This window comes from Theropithecus gelada, chromosome 1 (assembly GCF_003255815.1).
Source record: "Theropithecus gelada isolate Dixy chromosome 1, Tgel_1.0, whole genome shotgun sequence".
Lineage (NCBI taxonomy): Eukaryota > Metazoa > Chordata > Mammalia > Primates > Cercopithecidae > Theropithecus > Theropithecus gelada.
This window is the reverse complement of record NC_037668.1, coordinates 193927965-193952137: the sequence shown is the minus strand read 5'-3', so window position 1 is coordinate 193952137 and position 24173 is coordinate 193927965. Positions and strand designations below refer to the sequence as shown.

The window sequence follows — 24173 nt, the reverse complement described above, 5'->3', positions numbered from 1 at the left end:
TATAATGCTATTCTCTTTATGTGCTACTCAGATTTACTTTTCTAGAGTAGATTTTTAACTTATGAATTTAGAGTGTAAAATTATGAGTCTAATAAAGAAAAGTTAAGGTTCATTTCATTCTAATTGAAGTATCCTTAAAAAAATTATATGAAGGTAATTAATTGGTGGGCAATTACTGAATTTAATGTTTGATAATTTTTAGATGGGCTTTCACTGAAGTGTTTCTCTTTGACTTATAGGTATTGCTATTGATTGACATTCAAGTCTCTTACATCAACACCAACCATGAAGACTTCATTGGCTTCGCAAAGTACGTGAAACACTTGATTGTCACATGCATTCCTCCTGTTGGTTTGTCTCAAACACATATTGTGAATTTTTACTACAGTTTCACCACCTTTGAGAATACAATCTGTGCCAAGATTAACTCTCAGTTTACCTACGTAGGAAGTCTGAGCTCCATGGTCGTAGGGCAGGGATATTTACTATTCTCTCAGTAAAGTAGTTGGCTCTTAATTATGCAGCATATGAAGTCATGTATGTCTTACATACTTATCATCTCATCATTTTTGGATGATGTTCTGCAGTTTGTACTTGACCTCCTATAGAAAAACAGTAATTAATGCATGTTTAAAATTTTGAGGGGAACAGTTTTTCACATCAATTTGAAATAGCACGTGTAATTTACAGGATGCAAGCTATTTCAACTTTTCTAAGTCAGAATCTAGAGGCCTGTTTTTTTTTTTTTTAAACTTTCCTTTGTGAAATTAGATGTAATCTGTCGGGATGAACATTTTATTTTCTATAAAGTGTGTATACAAATATTGCCATTTTTCAAATACATTATCATGCAAACATTATGGTTAGTTACTCAGGACTGGCTATTCACTGTGTGACATTTTTAAGACCTTGAATGCACTATCTTTTCCTGCCCATTAGTGAAACTCATTTACATTTGATTTAAATAATCTTGATACTACCTCTAAAATATATTTTTGCATTTAAGTGGTTCCAACTTTGTGTATAAAATATAGCTTATTTTATGTAAAATGTAAAACAAAAGAGCCTATGTACTTTTACTTAAACTGAGTATTCAAGAACAGAGACAGATGAAAAATCATTGAATCCAAACATCAATCAGAAGCTGGGCATAGTGGTGTGTGCCTATAGTCCCAGCTACTCTGGAGGTTGAGGTGAGAGAATCACTTGAGCCCGGGAGTTCAAAGCTGCAGTGATTTGCTGTAATTTGTTTTATTACATTCTGACTTAGAAGAAATGGATATGCAGACCCTGTGACCTAAACAAAACAGTGGCCTGAGGAATTTATAGGCATGTTTTAGGGAGAACAGGCACAATTATCCAACAGAAAATTATCTCATCCTAAACTTGGCTGTGGTTGTGATGTCCTAGCCAACTGTGTAAATATATTTTGCATACAATGGCTATTACTAGTGAATGGTAGGTAAGATTTATTCCACCATTTTCTGTCTGTGGCATATGTGTAATATTGTTAGAACCCAACCATAAATATGTGCCCTAGTCTAGTTGTCTTTGCAGCCACCCTGCCCACACCCACTTCTTGATAGGTATTTGCTGCACCAGAATTTTGCACAGACTTGCCCCCCTCTCTTTTAGCCCCATGACTCTCACCATGTGCTCTGTTCACTTCCTTCTGCAGATTCACCTAGACTGTAACGTGCATCCTTATCCCTCGGTCTGGAAAGGGGATCTGAGAATTTTTTCCAGGTTTCCTCCACAGTCAGTGAACTCTAGGGAGCCTGTACCAAGCTCTACTCTAGTTTCTACGGTGGGTGGGGGGCGGAATGTAGAAAAAGAAAAGAACTTTTTGCCTTTTAGGAGCTTGCCTAATAATTGAAAAACATAGAGACACACATGTAAAAATTTAAACTGACACATTCTTCATTTTCCTCACTGCTTCTCTGAGGAGTTTAAAAGACAAATCCTTGAGACATTTAAAATAACAGGAATTCTGCCTTTAATGTTGATTTTCATGGATTACAAATGCCAGTTAGGTTCTTACAAAAATGTAGCAGATACCGACGTAAAATTGACACAATAACTTAAGAGTGAAAAGGATGCTGCCTTGTTGTGGTACCACAATTAGAGGGGGAAAATGTAGAAAAAGTCATAATCCATTTAGAAAAGTTCAAGTTTAAACATATTATATAACCCATGCTTCAATTTAAATTTCACCTTTATAATCTTCTTGAAACTTTTTTTTCTATGACAAATGAGCTAGAGTTTCTTTTCCAATAAATTTCCATATTTGCTGTCTTAGAAGCTGTTGAACTACAGTTTTATATTGATTATATTGATTTATAGGTTTTCAAGGGCATGTGATTTTTCAAATTTAAGATTTCCAGGCACAATCTTTTGATGTAGACTCTCTGTAATCCAGGTGTCTGGTCCTATTTTTCCAGCAGTAAGATAGACTATGAATCTTTATGATATTGGGGAGAAAAAAGAAGCATAGTTAAAACTGCTTTAGAAATCCAGCAACTCTACACATTTGTCATCTAATTTAAATTGCACACTTAAACCTTCTTTAAAGGACGGATCTGGGAGTCAAAATCCAGGTTATTTTTCCAGGATATGCCACTGATGAGCTTTGGGTTTGGGCAAGGCACTTAGCCTTTCTCTATCTGTTTACTGATGTATCAAATGGAATAATAATCCTTGTCTTGTATACCTTTCAGGATTGTCAGAAGATCAAATTAATGGAGTTATGTGGAAATCCTTTAAAAAAAAAACTGTGGTGTAGTCTATAAAAGTGAGAGATCCTCCCTGTCTCTCACTCTCTCTCAACACACATGCACGCATGCACACACACACATATACACTCACATTTGATCACTAGATGTACCATTTTACTTTGTGATTAAGTTATAGTGACTTAAGTATGATTGTCACTGGAATGTTTTTTAGTTGCTAATATCATTATCTCTAAATGTGATATTTTGCTCTGAGACTCAGCGATAAATGTCTTTTCCATTTGTATGTCGACTTGGAATTGACATGGGGTGACATGGGGTGATTATGAAGATGAAGAAATGTTCATTTCAAAATCACTTTGAGGAGTTGTGGTATTTTTTGTGCTTTTAAAAATTAAGAAAATATGGCTGTAGCTATAAATTTTAAAGTTGGCAAGAATGCTGTTTCCATCAAGGAAGAAAAGTCAAGCCATATTTGAAGACAATTATGTAAGTATTTTTAAGTTCCAAAGACAGAAAATTAAGGTCTGGGGTTGAAGAAAACAAGCATTTGTTTCATGAGATTTTTAGAGAGTTGCCAAGAAAGAAGGAACTGCCTCCCAGATTTATAGGATGGTGATGTACATAGTACTTTACACATGTAATTTTTTTCAACTGGGATGACTTTTAGTTCTAATTTTTTAAAAAATGAAAATGGATTGCTAAAATTGGATTAATAAAATATTTAGTTTCAGAGTAGCATTCAGGACATCTCAAAATTCTTCTGTTATAGAATTTATATTGCCATGTTTAATATGTGACACTTTTTTTTCCATCTTCTAGTTATTTGTTAGACATGGCCTGTAAAATATGTACCATGTGTAATGTGTCCAAATAAGCACTGCTCTAGGCTTGCCTTGGAATTTCCTGGCTTCTAAATGCTCTTTCAACTATAATATAGTTTCTGAGTCTGAAAGTTAAGCATTTCAGAATAAAACATCAATTTTTCTTCTGACGTAAGGGTTTTAATTTGTCATTCTCTTCTTTAAAAAAAAAACCCTGAGTTACATATATTTTTACATTATATAGCTAGTTTTTGCTATTTAAGAAAATAAGAACTGGCCCGATTATTCCTTCATTCACTTCCCCTCGTCCTCAGTAATCCTCATTTGAACAAAAAGGCAGGCTTGTTAGTGGAATGCTTTGGGAAGTGAAATTTCAAACTCCTCTGCTCTTCTTCATTTGTTCCATGACACAATTTGCTTTCTGAGTTACTAGGATTTATGCAGTCCAATGGTTAAAGAGAAAGAGGGACTATAGATACGTGCCGTTAGAGTAATATCTCTATACACCACAAGCAGCAGACCAAGGTCTGTTTGTTTTTCAATCTGCTCAGTAGGTCTCAACACCTGTTTTCTCACAGTTGAAATGATACAGTGTGCAGATTTCTGTTCTTGTTATTTGAGCACCATGAAAATTCTATGGGTTGTGAGATTCGTTATATCTTTTTCCTGATCCTCTGGAATTCCTCTGTTGCCGTTTTACTAAAGGCAGGGCATTTGAACCTTGCCACTAAATTCCAGGGTAATCTTAGTCTTTTCCTTTACATTCTTAGTTTATTTTTCCCTAATGCATAATTATATTCTATTATAATACTATTTCTAGTTCCTAATCTTACATGAGAATGTTCTCACTCTTGTGGAATCAAAACTTAGGTATTGGAGTATAAAAAGATCCTTTTTTTGACTTATATGCAAATTTAGGAATTAAATGCTTGCTTGCTTACTGAAATTGTTGTCAAGTAGAAATACAGGATTGAGCAACTTGAAAGGACATCATTCGTATCTCCTGTTCAAATAAGTTATAAATTCCAATGTTCCAAGCACCATTTTAAAAATAAGTGGACTTCCAGTTTTCTCTTTCATCCTCAGATATGTTATTTTAAACTTCATCTTCATCCTTAACATGAATGTTAGGAGGTAAGTGATTCTTCTTTTACAGGCTCCCAAGTTCTGTAAGATTTTCTTGCATAATAATTAGCCTGAGACTTCACTAAAGATCCTGGAGGAGGATCATGTCTGAATTATGCCTTTTTTAGAAACTTCCAGAAACAACATTGTTTCTTCTCCCTTTGGCTTCAGTCTGATTGGATGGAACCTGGACTATCACAGTGTAACCTGTGATAAGTTACACTCTTGGGACTCTTGTGAAGTGTTCATAATCTTTCTTGCATAATATAAAAGAATAGTCTAAAAGAGCTTTACTCTATAGCATCATTGCACAATAGAACTTTCTGAGATGATGGAACTATTGTATAATCTGTGCTGTTCAATACAGAAGCCACTAGCTGTATGTAGCTATTGAGCAGTTGAAATGTAGGTAGTGCAATGAAGGAAATAAATTTTTAATATAATTCATTCTAATTAAAGTTTTAATCTGGCCACCAGCTACTGCATTGGACGGTAAAGCCCTACAGTATAGTGACTGGCTGCTGGCTCTGGGAACTTCACTGTGGGCCCTACTTTGTTGACAGCTTAGTGGTGACTAAGAGAAAAAGCAAGGAGGCCTCTTAATTGCTGCTAAACAAGTCTAAAAGAACTTTTTTACTCTGTAGCACTGTTGCACAATAGAAGTTTCTGAGATGATGGAACTATTGTATAATCTGTGCTGTTTAATACAGAAGCTACTACCTGTATGTGGCTGTTGAGCAGTTGAAATGCGGGTAGAGGTAGAGGTAGAGGTATACTCTGACATTTGCCATGGAATCTACATCTCAAAGGGACTCTCCATTTCCTCTTTGAGTGGCCTTAGTCTGTGCTCCATTCTTCTTTTTCATCTTCCTTTCACTTTTCGGTCCACTGCAATCTAGTTTCTACCGCACCTCTCCACTGAGACTGTTTTTGTCCAGGATAAAACAGTTAATCCAATGGACAATTCTGAGCCTTTCATTTGACACCACAGTTAATCACTCCTTGTTGAAGAGATCTGTTCCTTTGCTTCAATAACCTCCCACTCTCTCCTGGTTTTCCTCTTTTCACTCTAGCCACTTCTCAGTCTTTAGGAGCTCTTCACCTTCTGATCATGGCTTAAGAACTGTTCTTTAATCAATTTCCACCCTAGACCCCCTTCTTTTCTCACTGACTGCATCTTTCCTAATGGATCTTACCCACTCCAATGGTTTTAGTTGCCAACTTTATCTGATGACTCCAAATCTATATCTTCATTTCACGACTTTTCACTGTACTATGTACCATATTCAGATGTCTACTGGACATCTCTACTTATATATCCTAGAGAAGCCTCAACCTTCTAGTCCCAAACTAAACTCCTCATCTGCTCTTATAGTTTATAACTTCTATGTTGTTCCCACTTTCTGTGGATGGCACCTCCCAGTCCTATTCTTTGCTCCTTGTTCCCCTCATATCTTTGTCTCCATCCATCTTTACCAAGTTCATGTGATTCTATCTCCATCATATTTTTAAAATTCGTCTATTTCTTTCTATCATCATTGCTGCTACTAAAGTTAGTCCTCTCTTACCTGGATTACTACAACATTCTCTCTGTCCCCTGTCATGCTCTTTCTCATTCCTTCTGAGATTCTCTGTTACTTTCAGAATAAAGTCTAAACTTAGTAATGTAATTTCCAAGGCTCTCTATAATCTGTATCCTGCTTACCTCTTAAGCCTGTTCTATTGTCACTATTCCTTTATACTCTACTCCCTAACTCCATGCTGCAGCCAATCTGGCCACTTTGGGATCCCTAACTGTACCATACTTTTGCTTTAACACATGCCTATGATATGCTTCTTCAAATTATTTAGGTTTCCTAGTACAGATGAACATTGATAGTCTGGTTGTAAATAACCCTGGCGTCAAAAGAGAATTCCATAAATATTTCTTAAGATACTACCATAAACCCTCTGCTAGGTAATGTCAGTGATGAGAGAGGTAGAAATACCAAGATTAATGCTCTTGGCTATCAAGGAGCAGAAATTGTTGGAGACCCAACTATAACACCATCTTGTTTATAAAATACAGGCACAGACCAAGGCTTTGAGAGTGCATCAAAAGGAGAGATAACTGGAGGTTTCTAAAAAGGCATAATTCAGACATGAAAGTTGATTGGACTTTTAAGACTGGACAGGACTCCAATAGTCAGAGAGAGGGGTCTGGGCTGGCTGCTTCCTATCTTCTCTGCTTGAGTCAATATTATGCATTTCAGGGAACTAATTTGTACTAAAACATCTCCCCGATCTTGTCATTTGCTGGCACAGAAACATTGAATGTTTTCTTCTGCCTTCAGAGTAACAGCCAAATTCTCCATAATTGGCCCCAACATACAATTATTGTACTAGATGGCTTTTAAGATCACTTACAAACCCCAGTCTATGATTGGATAATTCTACCATAATAGTTTTACTCTCCACAACTTCCCTATATGCCTCATCTTTCTACCTCCTGGCTTTGCTAACACCAGTCTCTTCTCTTGGAACGTAGTCATTTGTCTTCCTTTATTAAAGTTTATCTTCTTTTCAAGTTTGCTGCAAACATTTCAGATCATATCATCTGAAATTATATTTCTTGTCCCTTAACATTCAGAGAAATTACTTTGGTATAGGATTTATTTATTACATGGTCACACATCATAGACAAGGATAGAAGAGACTGTGCAAAAAAGTTTTGAGCCAAGAGATAACATTAGGGGTTCTCTGATTGTCTTCTAATGTACTTTTATTTTTATAAAAGTTTAAACTTCTTGTGATATACTTTTAGAATCATTATGTCTCAGCACACACAAATTTGGTTCTACGTTTTAGTGTTCTGGCAAGGCTTTCCACAGTGACTTGTGTGCAGTAGGAATTTATATGATCAACAACAAATGTGCGTGCGCACACACGCATATTTAAGAAGATATGGGTAATTATATCCCACATTTAAAACAGAAGCACTTTTTTGCTTTCTATTACATCCTCATATATTTATTAATATAGATTTTATTTTTTATTTGTTATTCTTGTTCTGTGTATGCATATCATTACTTGTACCAGACAAATTGTAGGCTTTTGATTATAAGAACCATACCTTATTTATATTTTTATCTGCTACAGAGTTCATGCCCTACAGTTTTTGATTTGTGTTAAACTAAAACACTATACATAGGTATGTTTTATAATATTTCAGAGTTAATTGGTCAAATAACTATATCCAAGAACATGTCCAAGGGCTCAAGTTAATTTACAAGTCCTTACAGGTTTTTTCAGGAACATATTTTTAAATAAATGTTTTAAAATACTCTCAGTTCAATTAATAAACAGAAGAATTATGAGAAAGAATGTATTCTAAGCAGGCAGCTTATTTTTTTTTATTTCATTGCTTTTGAAGTGACTTCAAGTAGCTAAATACATCATTAACAACAGAATGTTTAAGTTTATGGGGCCAATTGCTGCAAAAAGATTATTCTTTAGGTGGAAAATAGAGGCAACTTCATGTTTTTTCTAACTCTAATATTTGAGATTGGCTTATAAAGTAAATCTACTTTTCCTTTGGCATATTCTTACAAGTGGTAGATCCTAAATATGCATTATTTCACAGATGGAAACTGTCAATGGACATTGTCTTTGTCTAGTGTAGCTTATAAGCTTCTGAGAGTAATTTTGCATCTCAAGGAATATTGGACCTAAAAGGAACTTAAGAAACAGCTTGTTTAGTCCCCTAGCCCTTCTCTCTGTCTCCGTTTCTGTCTGCCTCCCTTGTAACACATATATACACATTTTATGGCCAAGTGACTGAAGTCCATTTTGATCAGACTTTTCACCTAAGGTAGCAAAGGAGTCATTAACGATCTTTGTGGCTTTTGCTTTATGTTCAACTTCTTTTCCCTTAAGTGATTTGAAGGTGACTGATACATAATTTTAGGGTCCCCAATAATTTGTTCAAAGTAAGCACCTGTGGGTCTATCACAGTTTGGAAGTTTTCACCACTAGTCAGTGCTTTAGTGAAAACATTACTCCTTAAACACAATTATGGTGCTTGGAAGAGATAAACATAACCTGTGAAGGTGTCATGATCTCATTATAGTAGTAGTTTTCCCATGCATTCCTGGAAGAGCAGGAATCCTAGAGGGTGCTGGAAAAGTGACATTTAATGTGGAAAAAGAAAGTAAGGAGGAGATCCGAAGCACTTAGGAGAGTGCTACTCAAGACACTCTGTGTGCCAGGGCATGAGGGCGGCCAGAGGGCGGTGTGGGCACAATGGATCCTGGTCACCTCTTTCACAGCCTCACCTACAAGACCTGAATAATGTAAATTTAGATTGTTCAGATAAATGGTTAAAGAGGAAATAATTTCATGGTAATTAAGAGGATTAACCATTTAACAGAAAGCTAGAAAAAAAAAAAGGAAGAAGTTGAAATTAGCAAATTTAAAATTGGAAAAAAATACATACACAAAATATTTTTAGCAACCAAATACAGTGTGGACTTTCACCACCCACCCCCTGCCCACCTTCAGTTGAATGCAGTGTTTCTTCATTAGGTTGAGTGAAGGAAAGCAACTTAAATGTATCAGAGGAGTTTATTAAAAACTTATTTGGATCAGCTGTTCCAAGTGTGGTGTTGATTTCTAACTTGTTACTGCAGCACAACATCCCATCACTTTAAACAGTTGACTGAGGGCTTTGGTCTCCCTTTTCTTTATTTTACACTATTTCATTGATCTCCAAAACAGCTTCCACAAACTATTAAACAACCTGTTAAGAATACTGAGTATTGCTGATCTTCCTAGAATAACCAAAATGAGTTGTGTTTCTTATATTGATAGGTGTTTATTCATGGATCCACCAAAAGAAACCCTTTGTCCTTTTGAGGGATAGAGTAACCTAGTGATGAAATGTGTGGGCTCTGTTGTTAAGTTGTTGGAGTCCTGTAAATTAAGCATTAACTTAATTTGCATTACAACTCTTCTCTCTGTGCTTATGTCTAAAATGAGGGTTATAATGGCATCAACCTCATTGGACTTTTCATCCAACAGATATTTCATGAAACCAACCATGTGCTATGTCCTTTCTAGGCCCTGAGGATATAGCAGTGAACAAAACAGACACAAACCCCTGCTCATGAGGAGCTTACAATCTAATGGAAAGGGGCAGAGAAACACAAAAAATAAATACACCGTGTAGTGTACTGAGACCATCCCGGCTAACTCGGTGAAACCCCCGTCTCTACTAAAAATGCAAAAAAGTTAGCCGGGCAAGGTGGCGGACCCCTGTAGTCCCAGCTACTCTGGAGGCTGAGGCAGGAGAATGGCGTGGACCCGGGAGGCGGAGCTTACAGTGAGCTGAGATCGCGCCACTGCACTCCAGCCTGGGCGACAGAGCGAGACCCCATCTCAAAATAAATAAATAAATACACCGTGTAGTATGTTGGAAAGTGAGAAATGCCAGACAGAAAAATCAAACAGGGTAAAGGGGATGACAGTCTTGGAGGCAGGGAGGGATGGGGTTATAAATAGGGTGGTCAGAGTAGTCCTTACTGAAAAGATGGATTTGAATGAAGACTTGAAGGAGATGTTGGGAACTATGCAGATGAAAGGGGGAAGCAAATCCTAGGGAGCTAGCTTTCCTGAAGGCTCTAAATGGGAGTGCAGTGGATGGGTTTGAAAAAGAGCCGGTGCCAGTGTGGCTGGAACCCTTCAGGGAACGAGGTGAAGGGTGGGAGGAGACGAGTCAAAGAGCCAGTGGTGGGGATTGCTTGAGTAGGGCCTTGTAGACTCTTGTATGGACTTTGGCTTTTACCATTTGTGGAATGGTGTTGATGCAGCACAGGGTTTCGAGCAGAAGAGTGACACAGTCCTTCTACAAGTATCACTCTGGTGTCTGTTAAGAATAGACTTCAGGGAGACAAGTGTGGCAGCAGAGACCAGAGAATAAATGATTACAGTAATCCAGATGAGGGATGGCAGTGTCTTGGACCAAGGAGGGACCAATGGAAGTGATGAAAAGATGGCTAAATGTTAAATGTATTGTAAGAAAGTAGTCGACAGCATTTTCTGATGGCCGGATATGGGTTGTGAGAGAAAGAGGAGATAAAGATTTTGGCCTAAGCTCTTGGATGTATGGTATAGAATTGCCACTAGTTAAGAGGAGGAAGGAAGACTGCGGGTTAAACAGATTTTAGGGGGGATTTCAGGAGTTCAGTTTTGAAATATTAAGAATGATATGCCCATTAAATACCCAAGTGACGATGTTAAGTTGTTAAAAACATGAATAAGTCCAGAGTTGGGACTCATACATGTTTGGATCTACATGGCAGATTCAAACGAGAGATGCATTAAAGGAGTTGTCAGAATATCTTGGAATTCAAAGCAGTGAGACTGGATAATATCACAAAGAGTTTGTGATGTGGAGCAATACTACTTGGGTACTACCGCTTATTAGCTGAGTGACTTTGAGAAAGTCACTTAGCTTCTCTCCTCATCTATAAAACAAGAAGAATAATCGTAACTACTTCATGGGGTTGCTGTGAGAATAAAAATGATTAATATCTATAAGGCACTTAGAACATGGTATATACTCAATAAGCATTAACTTAATTTCCATTACAACTCTTCTCTCTATCTGTGGGACATTGCAAATATGTCAACTCATATGTTATTAATGCTGCAATGCAGCTTGTCTTTCAATGGTGTTATTATAGTTTTGGTTTATGTGCTATTAGGAGTTATGTGCTATTAGGAGTCCCATTGAGTTGGTTTTGCTTCCAGAATTAAACTGACCTGGAATTTTGGCATTACGTCTGCCTCCACTGATTTTTTTTTTAAAGCCTGTATATATTTTAGTATTTGTTACTTGTTCAGGAAAAAATTGTATGTGTCTCTTCAGTGCTGCTTTCCTTTGCTTTTCTCAGTGCTCAGCAGAGGAGCAGTCAGGTTCACAAGAAAACCACAATTGGAAATCAGGTAGGAATTGCATAAGAGCATCAGTCTATGCATGTCCCAAAGAATTTGAACTAAATCGCTTGATTGACTATTTTTTTAATGCAAATTAATCACGTGCCAATTTTGCTTGAAATGCAGCTTTTCATTTTGATTTGTTTTTGCTTTAAAAAATTTTTGGAGCGAATTGCATTTCTTTTTGGCTATTTTATGCAGTTAACCACATTGATTTATTTTAAATAACTTTTCTGCTACTTGCTCTGCATTTCAAATTTGACTCCTCGTGTCCTATTTTGCTTGCTTACATTACCCCTAAGTTTAATTTAACATGGAGTTTGTGAGTCAGTTGAAGGTTAAAATATGGTGAGTAGTTGCATGAGCTTTCTGGGATTGCTAACTAGTTCACACATTTGCACAGCTTGGTATCAGTGAAGGGACAGCTCATGAAGAAGGCAGTTGTTGGATTTAATCTCTGCCACACTAAATTCTTGTTGGTTAATGAAGATGTTAATTCCTAAGAAGATGTGATCTTTTGAGTTTTTGTGTTTTGGGCTGACCAGCTGTCTCTGACTAATAGCGCTTTGCAGAGATTGTATTAACTCGACAGTTTGCTGTGTCTTTTATGTTTTATGTGATAATGAGTATTTGCATTGTTATTTCTTTTCAAGTCAAAACAATGATGGTGTTATAGTTTTTAAAAAACGTTCAGAGGTACAATTATTGAACAAATTGAAACCTCTGCTCTCGATTTTTTTCCCCATTGTTTTGAAAGGAGAAGAGGTAATAACAGACTTTATTTTAAAAACTTTTTTTCTGAACTAAAGCATATAATTCTTTGCTATTTCAGGGAACCAATCTTCCGCCTTCAAGGCAAATTGTACGAGCTAAGTTCTGTAAGCTTTACTGTTGCTTTTTCATTTAGCTTCCCAAGGGCACAGTTTGTCTTTAACTGATTAACTCAACTAGCGCTTGCTACTAATTTTTTTTAAAACTTAGGTTGTCTTGTCCATAACACCCTATCATTGAAATAAAAATCCTCTTAAGGGGGTTCATCCCTTCACTGCTAATAACTTGCTGTGATTGAAAGGTATGAACTAGTAAACTCTAAAATGCTATAATAATAAACCCTTAACACTGTGGGTGCTTTGATATTTCTCTAATTTTAATGGGCCTTAAAATAATTAAAATCATTAATGATCTTCATCTCTGTCCTTTTATGCTATGTTGTTATGAGGTGTAAGCCTTTCTCTTCCCCTTGTATGATAATATTTCCAATAAATGTAGATGATACTTCTAAAAGGTGGGTAAATATTGAATATCTGATTTTGCTGTGTTTGTTGATAAGCCTGCCCAATTCCAATTACTTGCATTTATTTTTAAAAAACAGAAAAACAAAGTTATGTTGATGGACATTTTATATGGCTGTAGAGTTAAATCTTTGAAAACCAGATACTGTGTCTTCTTTTATGGGAGTGTAAAGACATTGTCATAGGCATTTAGAAAAAAAAAATTAAACTCTAATTTCTACCATGAATAAAGCAAGTTTATTCTTCCAACTCTGCACAATTTGAGAATGAGATTGGAGCACAGGTCAATTATTCGCCCCATGATATTTTGGGAAGACACAGGTTTTGGACCTAGACATTCCTGGGTTCAAATTCTGTTCTGTCACTTAGGAGCCATGTGGCCTAGGACAAATTGTGCCTGAGTTTGCTCAGCCATGTGATGGGAGGAATAGAAAATATCTCTCGGGATGACGGTGGGATTCAGAAATTATATACGTAATGAGGTTTGCAGCCCAGTACCAGATATGTGCCCTGTAAAGAATAGAAACATTACTCCCGGAGGTTAGGTGCTGTTTCTTCAAACTCTTGGGAGAAAAAGTTTAAGTACAAGAAAATTATAAAATTTATAAAATGAGAACAATTAAACACTTGGGAAAATTAGAAGCTTTGGAAATTGTTCTGATGCCTGCAGTGCCCAGATTGTGGTTGGATATGATATAAAGGATTTACCTATAAAAGTTTCCTCATAGTCAGAAGTATTGCTTAGCTCATAGAAGTATGTACATATAGGAAAAGCAATAGTATAATGGCATATATGCATACTTTAAATCAGAGGAAATTTGGAACAGCTTTCAGTTATATTACTTCCAAATACTCAAATCATGCTAATTGTGTTTCTGTGACTTTACTTTTGCTGGCTACTTCAAAGCTCACACATTATGGAAGTATTACATCTCAAGATAATAGAATTGGGTCAGTGTTATCATGGAATATAGATTCCTTATCCAGAACTTCTGGGGCAAAGCATGCCTTGAAGGTCAGAATTTTTTGGAGTTTATTAACTATATCATATATCACCCTATATTTTGTGGAGTTAGAGACAGCATCCTATAATGAAACATATTCTATTTCTGCAGTGAAACAAAGGAATAGTCACACCAAATAAACTTTTAAATAAGAGATAAATCCTCTCACATCAGATCAGCTTTTGCTGCCAAATTTGCTAAGAAAAAAAAATGTAATTTGCAAGCAAGGGATTATGAACTAGAATATATTATTTTCCAGAATCAAATCCAATAATATATACATGATACGATATATTTAAAGGATCTTTAGTAGTTTCTACTTAACAGAAATAAACCATAATGACTTGAAATTTTTTCTTTATGAATCTCAGCAGATGATATTGATTGAGGTTTATATGAAAACAGTTTTGCCTATTAAGAGGCTCAACTCTAGGGAGTTTTGGGGCCCAGCCTTCTGACTGATGCTGGCTTTTATGGTTGGTAGGGCTGAAACACTCTGCAGCGTCCTAGGAAGTGATTCATGCATGCTGCTGTCCTCTTAGGGCTCCTGGTTGTAGGAGATTGTTGTGCAGCATCTGTTCTGAAATATTTTAGAAGGATTCAAAAAAGACGAAACTCCCCTTTAAAGTCTAAATTCAATTTGTTTATGTCTGCCTAGAAATTTTAATGGTTTCACGAGTCAATGTCAGCAAATGTACAAAAAAATGTGAGCACATAATTTACCGAAAGCTGGACTGCTCAAAATTTTAAATTTAACCTTCATTCATCCTTCCACTCATGTATTCAAAACCTATCTGTGCCAAAATCTGTGGTGGGTGTTTAGAGAAGCATGATGATGCATCAGTCGCGGGCCTCACCCTCAGGAAGCCCACAGCCCAGCGGGGATGATGGTAAGTAAGCAAACTGAAGTCCACTTCCTTTTCCAAGGCTAGTTACTTCTGACCCTTCAGGTCTTACTGAAACATCACTTCTTCAAGAGACCAGCCTTGGTCACCAGATTTAAAGTCACCCTCCCTTCCCCATGTCTTTCACTATCGATTACATTTTATTATTCAAAACAATCTTATTTATTTATCTATTATTTTTTGTCTTCCTTCATTAGGACGTAAGCCCCATTAAAGCTATTTTTTGTGTTGCTTAAAGCAGTATAGAATCATAGTAAGATTTTAAGCACAATCATATTAACATTTGTAGAGAAAGGCTTCGAAGGCGAGACAAGACTGGAAAAAGGAGATTAGTTAGAAGGCTAATGTGGATGAAAAATTGTGGTGATCCGGGCTTGGGTGTCTGTACTGAATTTGAGGAAAAGCTGATGAATTCAAGAGTTAAGTAGGAAGAATCCAAAAAATCTGTGATGAATGGGATGTTGGAGAGAAGGCTGGAGGTTGTCTTCAATGCCATCAAGATTTATGATTTTGGTACAAGTAAGATGGTGCTGCTCTTCACGGAGAAAAGAGCATAGCGAAAAGGTCAGATTGATATCCAAAGTCAGGAAAGGCAGCTTTCTGAGTATGAGTCACCATGGGAATTTGAAGTAAAAACGTCCTGTGGGAAGTTGGATAAAAGTGTTTAAGTCCAGAAGAGACAGAGAACTCTTTCTTTCAAAGGTATTGGAGAGTCATGGAAGGATTTCCAATAGGGAAGGGAACTCAACTGATTTTTATATTAGAAAGGTCTGTAATGGAATAGATTGAAGGAGACAAACTAGAGATATGGGAATTGGTGAGGATGCTTTTATTCAGGTGAGAAAAACATTGGTTGCTGGTAGTATTTAGCAGAAGGAACAGATTCAAAATATATTCAGAGGATAGAATTGGAAGGGTTATAAAGAGTTCTCAGGGGGTTAAGTCATCCTTCTAGGCTTATGGCTAAGGGCATGTACTGACAAAGGGAATACAGGAGAAGGAGGAGCAGGTGTCAGGGGAGATGAGAGCAGAAGGTGCTGATTTAGGGCCGGGCGCAGTGGCTCATGCTTGTAATCCCAGCACTTTGGGAGGCTGAGGCAGGTGGATCACGAGGTCAAGAGATTGAGACCATCCTGGCCAACATGGTGAAACCCCATCTCTACTAAAAATACAAAAATTAGCCAGGCATGGTGGCGAGCGCCTGTAATCCAAGGTTCTCTGGAGGCTGAGGCAGGAGAATCACTTGAACCCGGGAGGCAGAGGTTGCAGTGAGCTGAGATCACACTGCTGTACTCCAGCCTGGGCGATAGAGCAAGACTCTGTCTCAAAATAAAATAAAATAAAATAAAATAAAATAAAATAAAATAAAATAAAATAAAATAAAGAAGGTGCTGATTTCAATTTTGAATATGTTTGTGCTTATTGGAGATATCATTGGGGTTTGAGGTTCAGGACTCATGCACACTACAGACATAACTTTCACTGTTGTCAATAAATACATGGTAGCTGAAGCCATAGGAGTACATGAGACCTCCTCCAAAGGATGAGAACATAGAAAGGAATATAAGACTTAAAGCATGATGGAGAAAGAACTGGAACTGAATGGGGAACTGAAAAGGCATTTAAGAACACACCGGGGCCTATCATGGGGAGGGGGGAGTGGGGAGGGATTGCACTGGGAGTTATACCTGATGTAAATGACGAGTTGATGGGTGCAGTAGACCAACATGGCACAAGTATACATATGTAACAAACCTGCACGTTATGCACATGTACCCTACAACTTAAAGTATAATAATAATAAATAAATTAAAAAAAAAATCTTAAAAACTTAGAGCTCTGGATATACATAAAAGTTAAATTATACATGGAAAGCAGATCCAGGATGAGGGAATAAATTTTACCACCACAAAATTATTATGCATTACTCAAGAATCATGATAGTTCCTTTATTTTAAAGTTATTTACTGGAATTGAAAATTTATAAAAATCAATTCACAGATACTCTTTTTCCTCCCAGAACTCACCTATTTTATAGAATAAAATACATGTATAAGTATACAAGTTAAAAAAAAAAAAAAAAAAAAAAGAAGTGATGAGAGAGGTAGGAAAACTTGGAGAGTGGTAGAACAAAAGCTAAAGGGAGAGAATATTTCAAGGAGGGAATAGTCAATAGTTAGATGTTTCTAAGAGCTCAAGGAACTTGAAGGAAGTTGTCAGATAGTTGGACTGTGGAAGGTCCTGTGCAGGTTAGGGACTATCTGAGGGTCCAGTGACAGCATGAATTCTCTTGGCCTTGTAAATTGCTCTTCTGCTCTACAGTTGGAAGATGGCATAAAGCTGAGGACACAGACAAATGAATTGATATTCTGAGCTGGGGTTTTTCTAGGGAGGCAGCATGGAAAGTTGAGAGAGAAGATGAGTTAGAGTTTTTAAGAGAGACAGGTTGAGGTAAAAGACTGTGTAATCTCACATGAGTAGCTTTAGTTGATTTATTAATCAGGATAGATTAACCAGGTAACAAACAACCTCAGGATTTCAGTAGATTAGCATAATACAAATTTAATTCACCCTGCTATAATAATTCAATGAAAGTCATCAAGAGGCAGGGAGATACCTGGCTTCACATGGTCAGTAACAGACTGGGTTTTGGAATTACAGAGATTCCAAAATATCCCTTCTCCGCTTTCTCCTGCATAGAACCTGCAAATTTCATTTTTCCAGCAGGTGGGAAAGAGACAGAAGCCTGGTCAAGGGAGGTTTTTAAGAACCAGTCCATAAGTGGCACACATCATTTCCATTTCGTTGAACAGAACTTAGTGGTTTGGGCTCACCTAGCTGCAAGGAAAATAGAAAAAATATACTCTGAGCTTGTGCCCAGGAAAAAAAAAAAAAAAAGATAAAAAAGGATGATGTTGACTGAAAATTGAAAGGAAATGGGCATGCCAGGGAACTGGAGGTTTTACTAAAATCAGAAAACATTTGTGCTAGGATTAAGGAAAAGAAATGATGAAGTGGGAGGTTAAGGTCAGGGAGTGGCATGTTGTATTGAAAGTTTAAGAGTAAAGAGAATGCCACCTGAAAGTTAGAGATGTTATTGGAGTAAGAGATAAAGGACATTGGAGGGAGGGGCACAACAAGTGATAACTAAAGATATCTGTGGAACATTGTCTTCAAAGGTGTGAGTAGCTGAAGACAAATGGGGATGAAATTTCCTTGGTTGGAATATGTTAGGGGCCAGGAGGACTGATGTGGCATTTACATGACCAATGATTCATTCCTTTGCCCTCAAAAGTCTAGCAGGAAGGCATTGCTGACATGCTCCTTTGGCCCAAGAATGTATCCAGCTGCAATTGTATGACTGGAAATATTTTTTCTTTAAGCAGGAAGTAGAGCAGGTGCTTGCATGAATCTAGATATCAGGGTACCTCTTAGTCTCAAGCTTATTATCAGTTTTGTTTGCCACCCATGTGCCTACTATTGTTCTAACTTTAAACTGGAATATGAAATTTGACTTTCTCAAACCTACAAGGTCTCCAGGTAACTGGATTATCAACCTTTGTATTACAGGCTGCAAACAGAAAAAGACATTTCCTTCCAAACAGGGTTTTCTTCTCTCCTTAGGACTTTCTGAAAACTAGTTTCAGTAGACACTTGTCTCGGTCTCAGAAAATTATAAATGGACCTCACTATCCTGAAATTTTCCTGCCATGTCCCCTAGTTCTTCACCCTCTGTACGTACATGGTTTGAGTCCAATGTTAAAAAGGTGAGAGTTTAATTATTTCTTTAACAAATAGATAACAAGGATTGCCAACATCCTAGCCTAAGAGAGATCCTTCCAGCCCTCTCGCCTTTCTCCACTCAGCTAATTCCACCTTTTAGGGTCTGTCACTCTTAACCTCAACTCTTACCTGACTTCCTGGTACCGATATCTCTATCAGTTAGGATTTTTTCAGATGTAAATTTCAGAAAACTCAAATGACCCTGGAAAAAAAGGGAATTTGTTAGTTTACATGAATGAACACTTCAGGGATAGAATCAGCATTATTTAATCCATAGCTCAAATAGTGTCACTATGAACTAGTTTTTTTCTTTCCATATTTTTGTTCTGCTCTTTTGCTGTGGTTCTGTTCTTGCCCCAAAGGATTGCAAGATGACTGTCATCAGTCTCCAGGGAATTTTCTTCCTAGTTTGAATCCAGCAGAAATAAGAGTCTTTCTCCCAGGATTTTCAGAAAACCTTCTAAGGTTCAGTCTGATTGGACTGGTGTGGATCATGTGCTCATTTCTGAACTATTCACTGTGGCCAGAGAATGAGGTATACTGATTGACTTAGGTCACATCATATGGCACAGGGGAGGCTCCTCACCAGAACACATGGGCTGCCTCTCCTGTGAAAGAGCTATTGTTGGAAGAAGAAAGGATAGACGCTGGAGGAGGTGCATCACAGGTGAAGGCAGGTACTTGCTGAGCATTATTTGTCTTCAGAACAACCTAATTTGGATAATAGGATTTTTGTGTATGCTGTCTTTTTAAAGGAATATAAGATGGTTAACACCTCATCCTTAAAACCCTGTGGTTCATTTATTAATGAAATTTAATTATTTTTCCATTTCATGTCTTTCACCTTCTCTCCCTTTCCTTTCAAAAATAATTCTACTGATTATACTAGGTTGAGAAGCAACATAGTGCAATGGTTCTTCAGAGCTGACACAGTGGAGTCACTGTGTCACTATGAGCAAATTAATTAAATCTTACTGTACCTCAGGTTTCTAATCCTTAATAAGCTGATAATAATAGTAACTGTTTCATAAGGTTTTTGTATTAAATGAGATAATACTAGTTAGGTACTTAGGTATGGTTTTGGGTGTTCTACACACATCAGCTCATTAATTCCTCTCAACGACTCTATGAGGTAGGTACCCCTATTATCTCAGTTTTACAGATAGGAAAACTGAGGCATGGAGAGGCCCAGTAATGTGCCCAGTCACACAGATCATAAATGATAGCACCAGGATTCAAATCTTAATCACCATGTTTAACCACAGTTCTAATGGTTTTTAAATTTCATCAGGAATCTCATTTTATAGTCTCAATTATTTATAATCTCATCATTTACATTCATTTGCTTTTTTTATTACTTAATTCTTTTTTTTTTTTTTTTTTTTGAGACAGTTTTGCTCTGTTGCCCAGGCTGGAGTGCAATGGTGTGATCTCAGCTCACTGCAGGCTCACTGCAGTCTCCACCTCCCAGGTTCAAGCAATTCTCCTGCCTCAGCCTCCTGAGCAGCTGGAATTACAGATGTGTGCCATCACACCTGGCTAATTTTTGTATGTTTAGTAGAGATGGGGTTTCACTATGTTGGCCAGGCTGGTCTCGAACTCTTGACCTCAGGTGATCTACCCGCCTCGACCTCTCAAAGTGCTGAGATTACAGGTGTGAGTGAGCCACTGCACCCGGCCACTTAAAATTTTTCTTATAATAAAGCCATTAGATCTGAAAAGAATGAACTTGGGTTTATATAAATTAATCTGATGAACCAAAAAACTATAATGGCTATTTGAATTTGTTGCCATTTTATTTTTTAATTCTATAAAAATATCTCCAAAGGAGCTAGTCAATAGCTTATAGAATATAATAATCATTATTTTATTATAATAAAATAGAGATTAGAGTTTATGAAAACCACACTTTGTCAAATATACAGCCTGTTAATTTGCTCTGCATCTTTGAGATCTAGAGTTTTATTTGGAATAGTATTTAATGTATGCCACTTACATTTTTTTCCCCAGAAAATAAGCAGATGTACTTTCCATATTTTTACAGCCAAGTTGCATCTTAATGGAGGGCTTAGAGCATAAAAACCAGTGAAGAGATTATCTTATCTACTCAAAATTACTTTGAAAAACCCCTTCAATAGGCAGAATCTAGGTTTTCTGCTATGTTTTAACTTTGGGACAGTAGAGCATGGTCTTGTTTCACCAGAGGAAGAACAACTGGTGAAACAAAGACATCTCTCCTCCTGCCTCCCTCCAGCTGCCCCATAGCTCCTCTGTCTCTCCCCCTGCTTCCCTCTTTTCCTCCCTCTGTCTCTTTTATCCTCTTTGATGCTCTCTTTTTCACAAGTGTGCTATGTTTGATTCCAAGTAAGCAAATGCCTGTATTATTCCAATTCCTTGGAATTTTGATAACATTTAAAAATGTTAATGTTCCTCACCAAAGATTATTTTATTAACCACTGTATAGCTTATTTAGCACAAAGTATCCACGGAGCCAACAAAGTATCCATTTGTTACTTGTATCCAAAGTACATAATTTTGAATCTATAATTTTCAAGTTAAGCAGTAAATATATGAACACATTTTTACTGTGAAAAAGTTAAATAATGCAGGTAAAATAAATATACTCTTGACCCCCACCCAATCCCACTCACCTCCATAGCTACCACCACTGTTATCATTTTGGAGTATATATACACATATATATACACACAAGCACATGTGTACATACCCACCCACACACAAAGACACTGATTTAAAAAAATAAGAATAGACAAATATTGTACATGTTTTGTGCTAAAATTGTAAACTCCACCAAGGCAAGGAGTTTTGTCTCTTTTGTTAATTAATGTGTCCCAAACAACATCTAAAAGCTGGTGTATGGTAGCTGCTGAGTAAATATTTGAAGTTGCACTCACTTTATTCACTTAACGATATGTCTTAGGGATCTTTCCATGTAAATTCGCAGACATAAAATGACAAAACTTCTTTGTGACATAATATTATAGTGTTCTACAGTATGGATGTGCCATACTTAATTCACATTTCCCTAGGGATAGATATTTGTGCTGTTTCCAGTTTTCCCAAAACAGCTGAACCAGTTCATAGACCCAACAACTATATATGTAAGTACCTCAATCCCCAGTACTGGATAATTATATTTTATATAATTTTTGATAATGTAACAGAAAAAATAATATATTGTTGTTGTGATTTACATTTTACTTATTGAAAGTTACAGAGGCCAGGCATGGTGGCTCACGCCTATAATCCCAGCACTTTGGGAGGCCAAGGAGTGTGGATCACAAGGTCAGGCGATCGAGACCAGCCTGGCCAACATGGTGAAACCCCATCTCTACTAAAAATACAAAAATTAGCTGGGTGTGGTGGGGCACATACCTGTAATCCCAGCTACTCAGGAGACTGAGGCAGGAGAATCGCTTGAACCAGGGAGTCGGAAGTTGCAGTGAGCTGAGATCGTGCCACTGCACTCCAGTCTGGGTGACAGAGCGAGACTCCGTCTCATAAAAAAAAAAAAAAAAGAAAGTTACAGACCAGCCTTATACCTATTTAACAGACTTTGGTATCCCTTTTCCTATGAAATGTCTGATGTGTCTTTTGCCCATTTTAGGGAACCATTGTAATATTTTCTTACTGATTTTTAGAATTTTTAAAATAGTCTGGATATTAATTTTGTTTGTATTATATATAGGACAAATATTTTCTGCTTATCTATCTCTTAACTTTCAATTTATTTACTGTATATTATAAAACAAAAATTATAATTTTGGTTTAGACAATTTGAAACGTTTTATGGCATTTTTTATCTTGCTTATATTTTCTTCCAATATTTTTGTGGATTTTTATACTTAGCTATTTAAATTTTTTGTTTGTTTGTTTGATGATCATATACTTCTGTCTTCTTAAACCACAGTCACTTATGTCTATAACTTACCAGTGAGGAGAAATATTTTTCATGCTTATTGACCACTAGTATCTTCTGTTTAGAATGAGCCATTCATGCTGGTGCTTATATTCTCTTTGATATTTTTAAACTTTTACTGATTTATAACAGATTTTTGATGTAATAATTATACTGACCTTTTATCATATCTATTAACAATTTTTAAACATTTTTCTTATGTAGAATTTAATTTTATTTACAAGGTTCTTGAGGTAAAGTTTTAAAAAATGGTTTATAGTAATATTTATTGTTCTTTGTTCTCTCATTTCTTCTACTGTGTTTACATTTAGAAAGGTGGTACCTACCTCAAGAGCAGTTAAGTATTCATTCTTATGTTTGTAGCATTTTAATGCATCCATTATTGACATTTGTCCCTGTTACCCATCTGAGATTTGTCATGGCACAGGGTATGAGGTGAGGCACTAACTTAGGGAGCAGAGTATAGAGGCTAAGAGCATAGAATCTGCAATGCCTGGTTCTGCCACTTGCCAGCCATAATACTTACCAGGTATTAAGGAACTTGCCTTAATACTGTTTCTCTGTTTCCTCATTTGCAAAAGGAGTATGATTATTGCATCTACCTCTTAGAGTTGTTGTGAAGATTAAACACATTAGTTTATGTAAAGCACTATGTATCTCGTAACAACTCATTTACTACAGGCTATTATTATTATTATTATTTTATTTATTTATTTTTTTGAGATGGAGTCTCACTCTGTCGCCCGGGCTGGAGTGCAGTGGCGCGATCTCCACTCACTGCAAGCTCCGCCTCCCAGGTTCACGCCGTTATCCTACCTCAGCCTCCCCTGTAGCTGGAACCACAGGCGCCAGCCACCGCGCCTGGCTAATTTTTTTTTTTTTTGTATTTTTAGTAGAGACGGGGTTTCACCCTGTTAGCTAGGAGGTCTCGATTTCCTGACCTCGTGATCCGCCCGTCTCGGCCTCCCAAAGTGCTGGGATTACAGGCGTGAGCCACCGCGCCCGGCCGCTATTATTATTATTTTTATTCCAAAGGGGCTAATGTACAAATATAATCATATGAACAGTCCATACTATCACCATTGATTTGCAATACTTCCGTGATTGTATACTGTCAACAATAATAGCATAATAATCATAGCAGTTCACATTCCTTAAAATTTACTCTATGACTAGATATTGCCTTAAATGTGTCCCTTACATCCACTCATGCAGTTCTACAGCAACCCTGTGAAATAGGGTCCAGTAGTTTTCCTGTTTTATAAATGATGGGACTGAAGCTTAGAAAAGTCAAATAGTTTACCCTAGGTCATACAATGGATAAGTGGCAGAATTCTGGCTTCAGTCCTGGTGAAGGATGAACTCTTCACCTAGAGTCCATATCTAGGTTATTTGTCTTGTCCCTCCATCTGTTGATTTTTGTACAGTGATACACTTTTTAATTATTGCAGCTGTTTGTTTTAATAACTGCTAGGTTTTTCCTTTTATTATTCTTTTTTCGAAAATGAGTTTTGCTTTTGTAGATTACTTATTCTTTCAGTTTAAGATTAAAATCTTGTCATATCCCAACTAGAGTTCTATTTGAATGTTGAT

At 36.8% G+C, this 24173-nt stretch overlaps 1 protein-coding gene across 7 annotated transcripts in view; it reads left to right on the top strand.

Annotated features, from left to right (window-relative positions):
• DNM3 (dynamin 3) overlaps window positions 1–24173 on the top strand; it is a 556545-nt gene that overhangs the window by 228804 nt on the left and 303568 nt on the right. For 4 of the 7 annotated variants that reach the window (XM_025399954.1, XM_025399946.1, XM_025399973.1 and 1 more), the window contains exons 12-13: window positions 240–310; window positions 11614–11665. In XM_025399954.1, coding sequence (XP_025255739.1) covers window positions 240–310; window positions 11614–11665 — 123 coding nt within the window. Of the gene's footprint in view, window positions 1–239; window positions 311–11613; window positions 11666–12488; window positions 12519–24173 lie in introns of all 7 variants that reach the window. The other 3 variants (XM_025399962.1, XM_025399939.1, XM_025399983.1) reach the window with 1 other exon arrangement.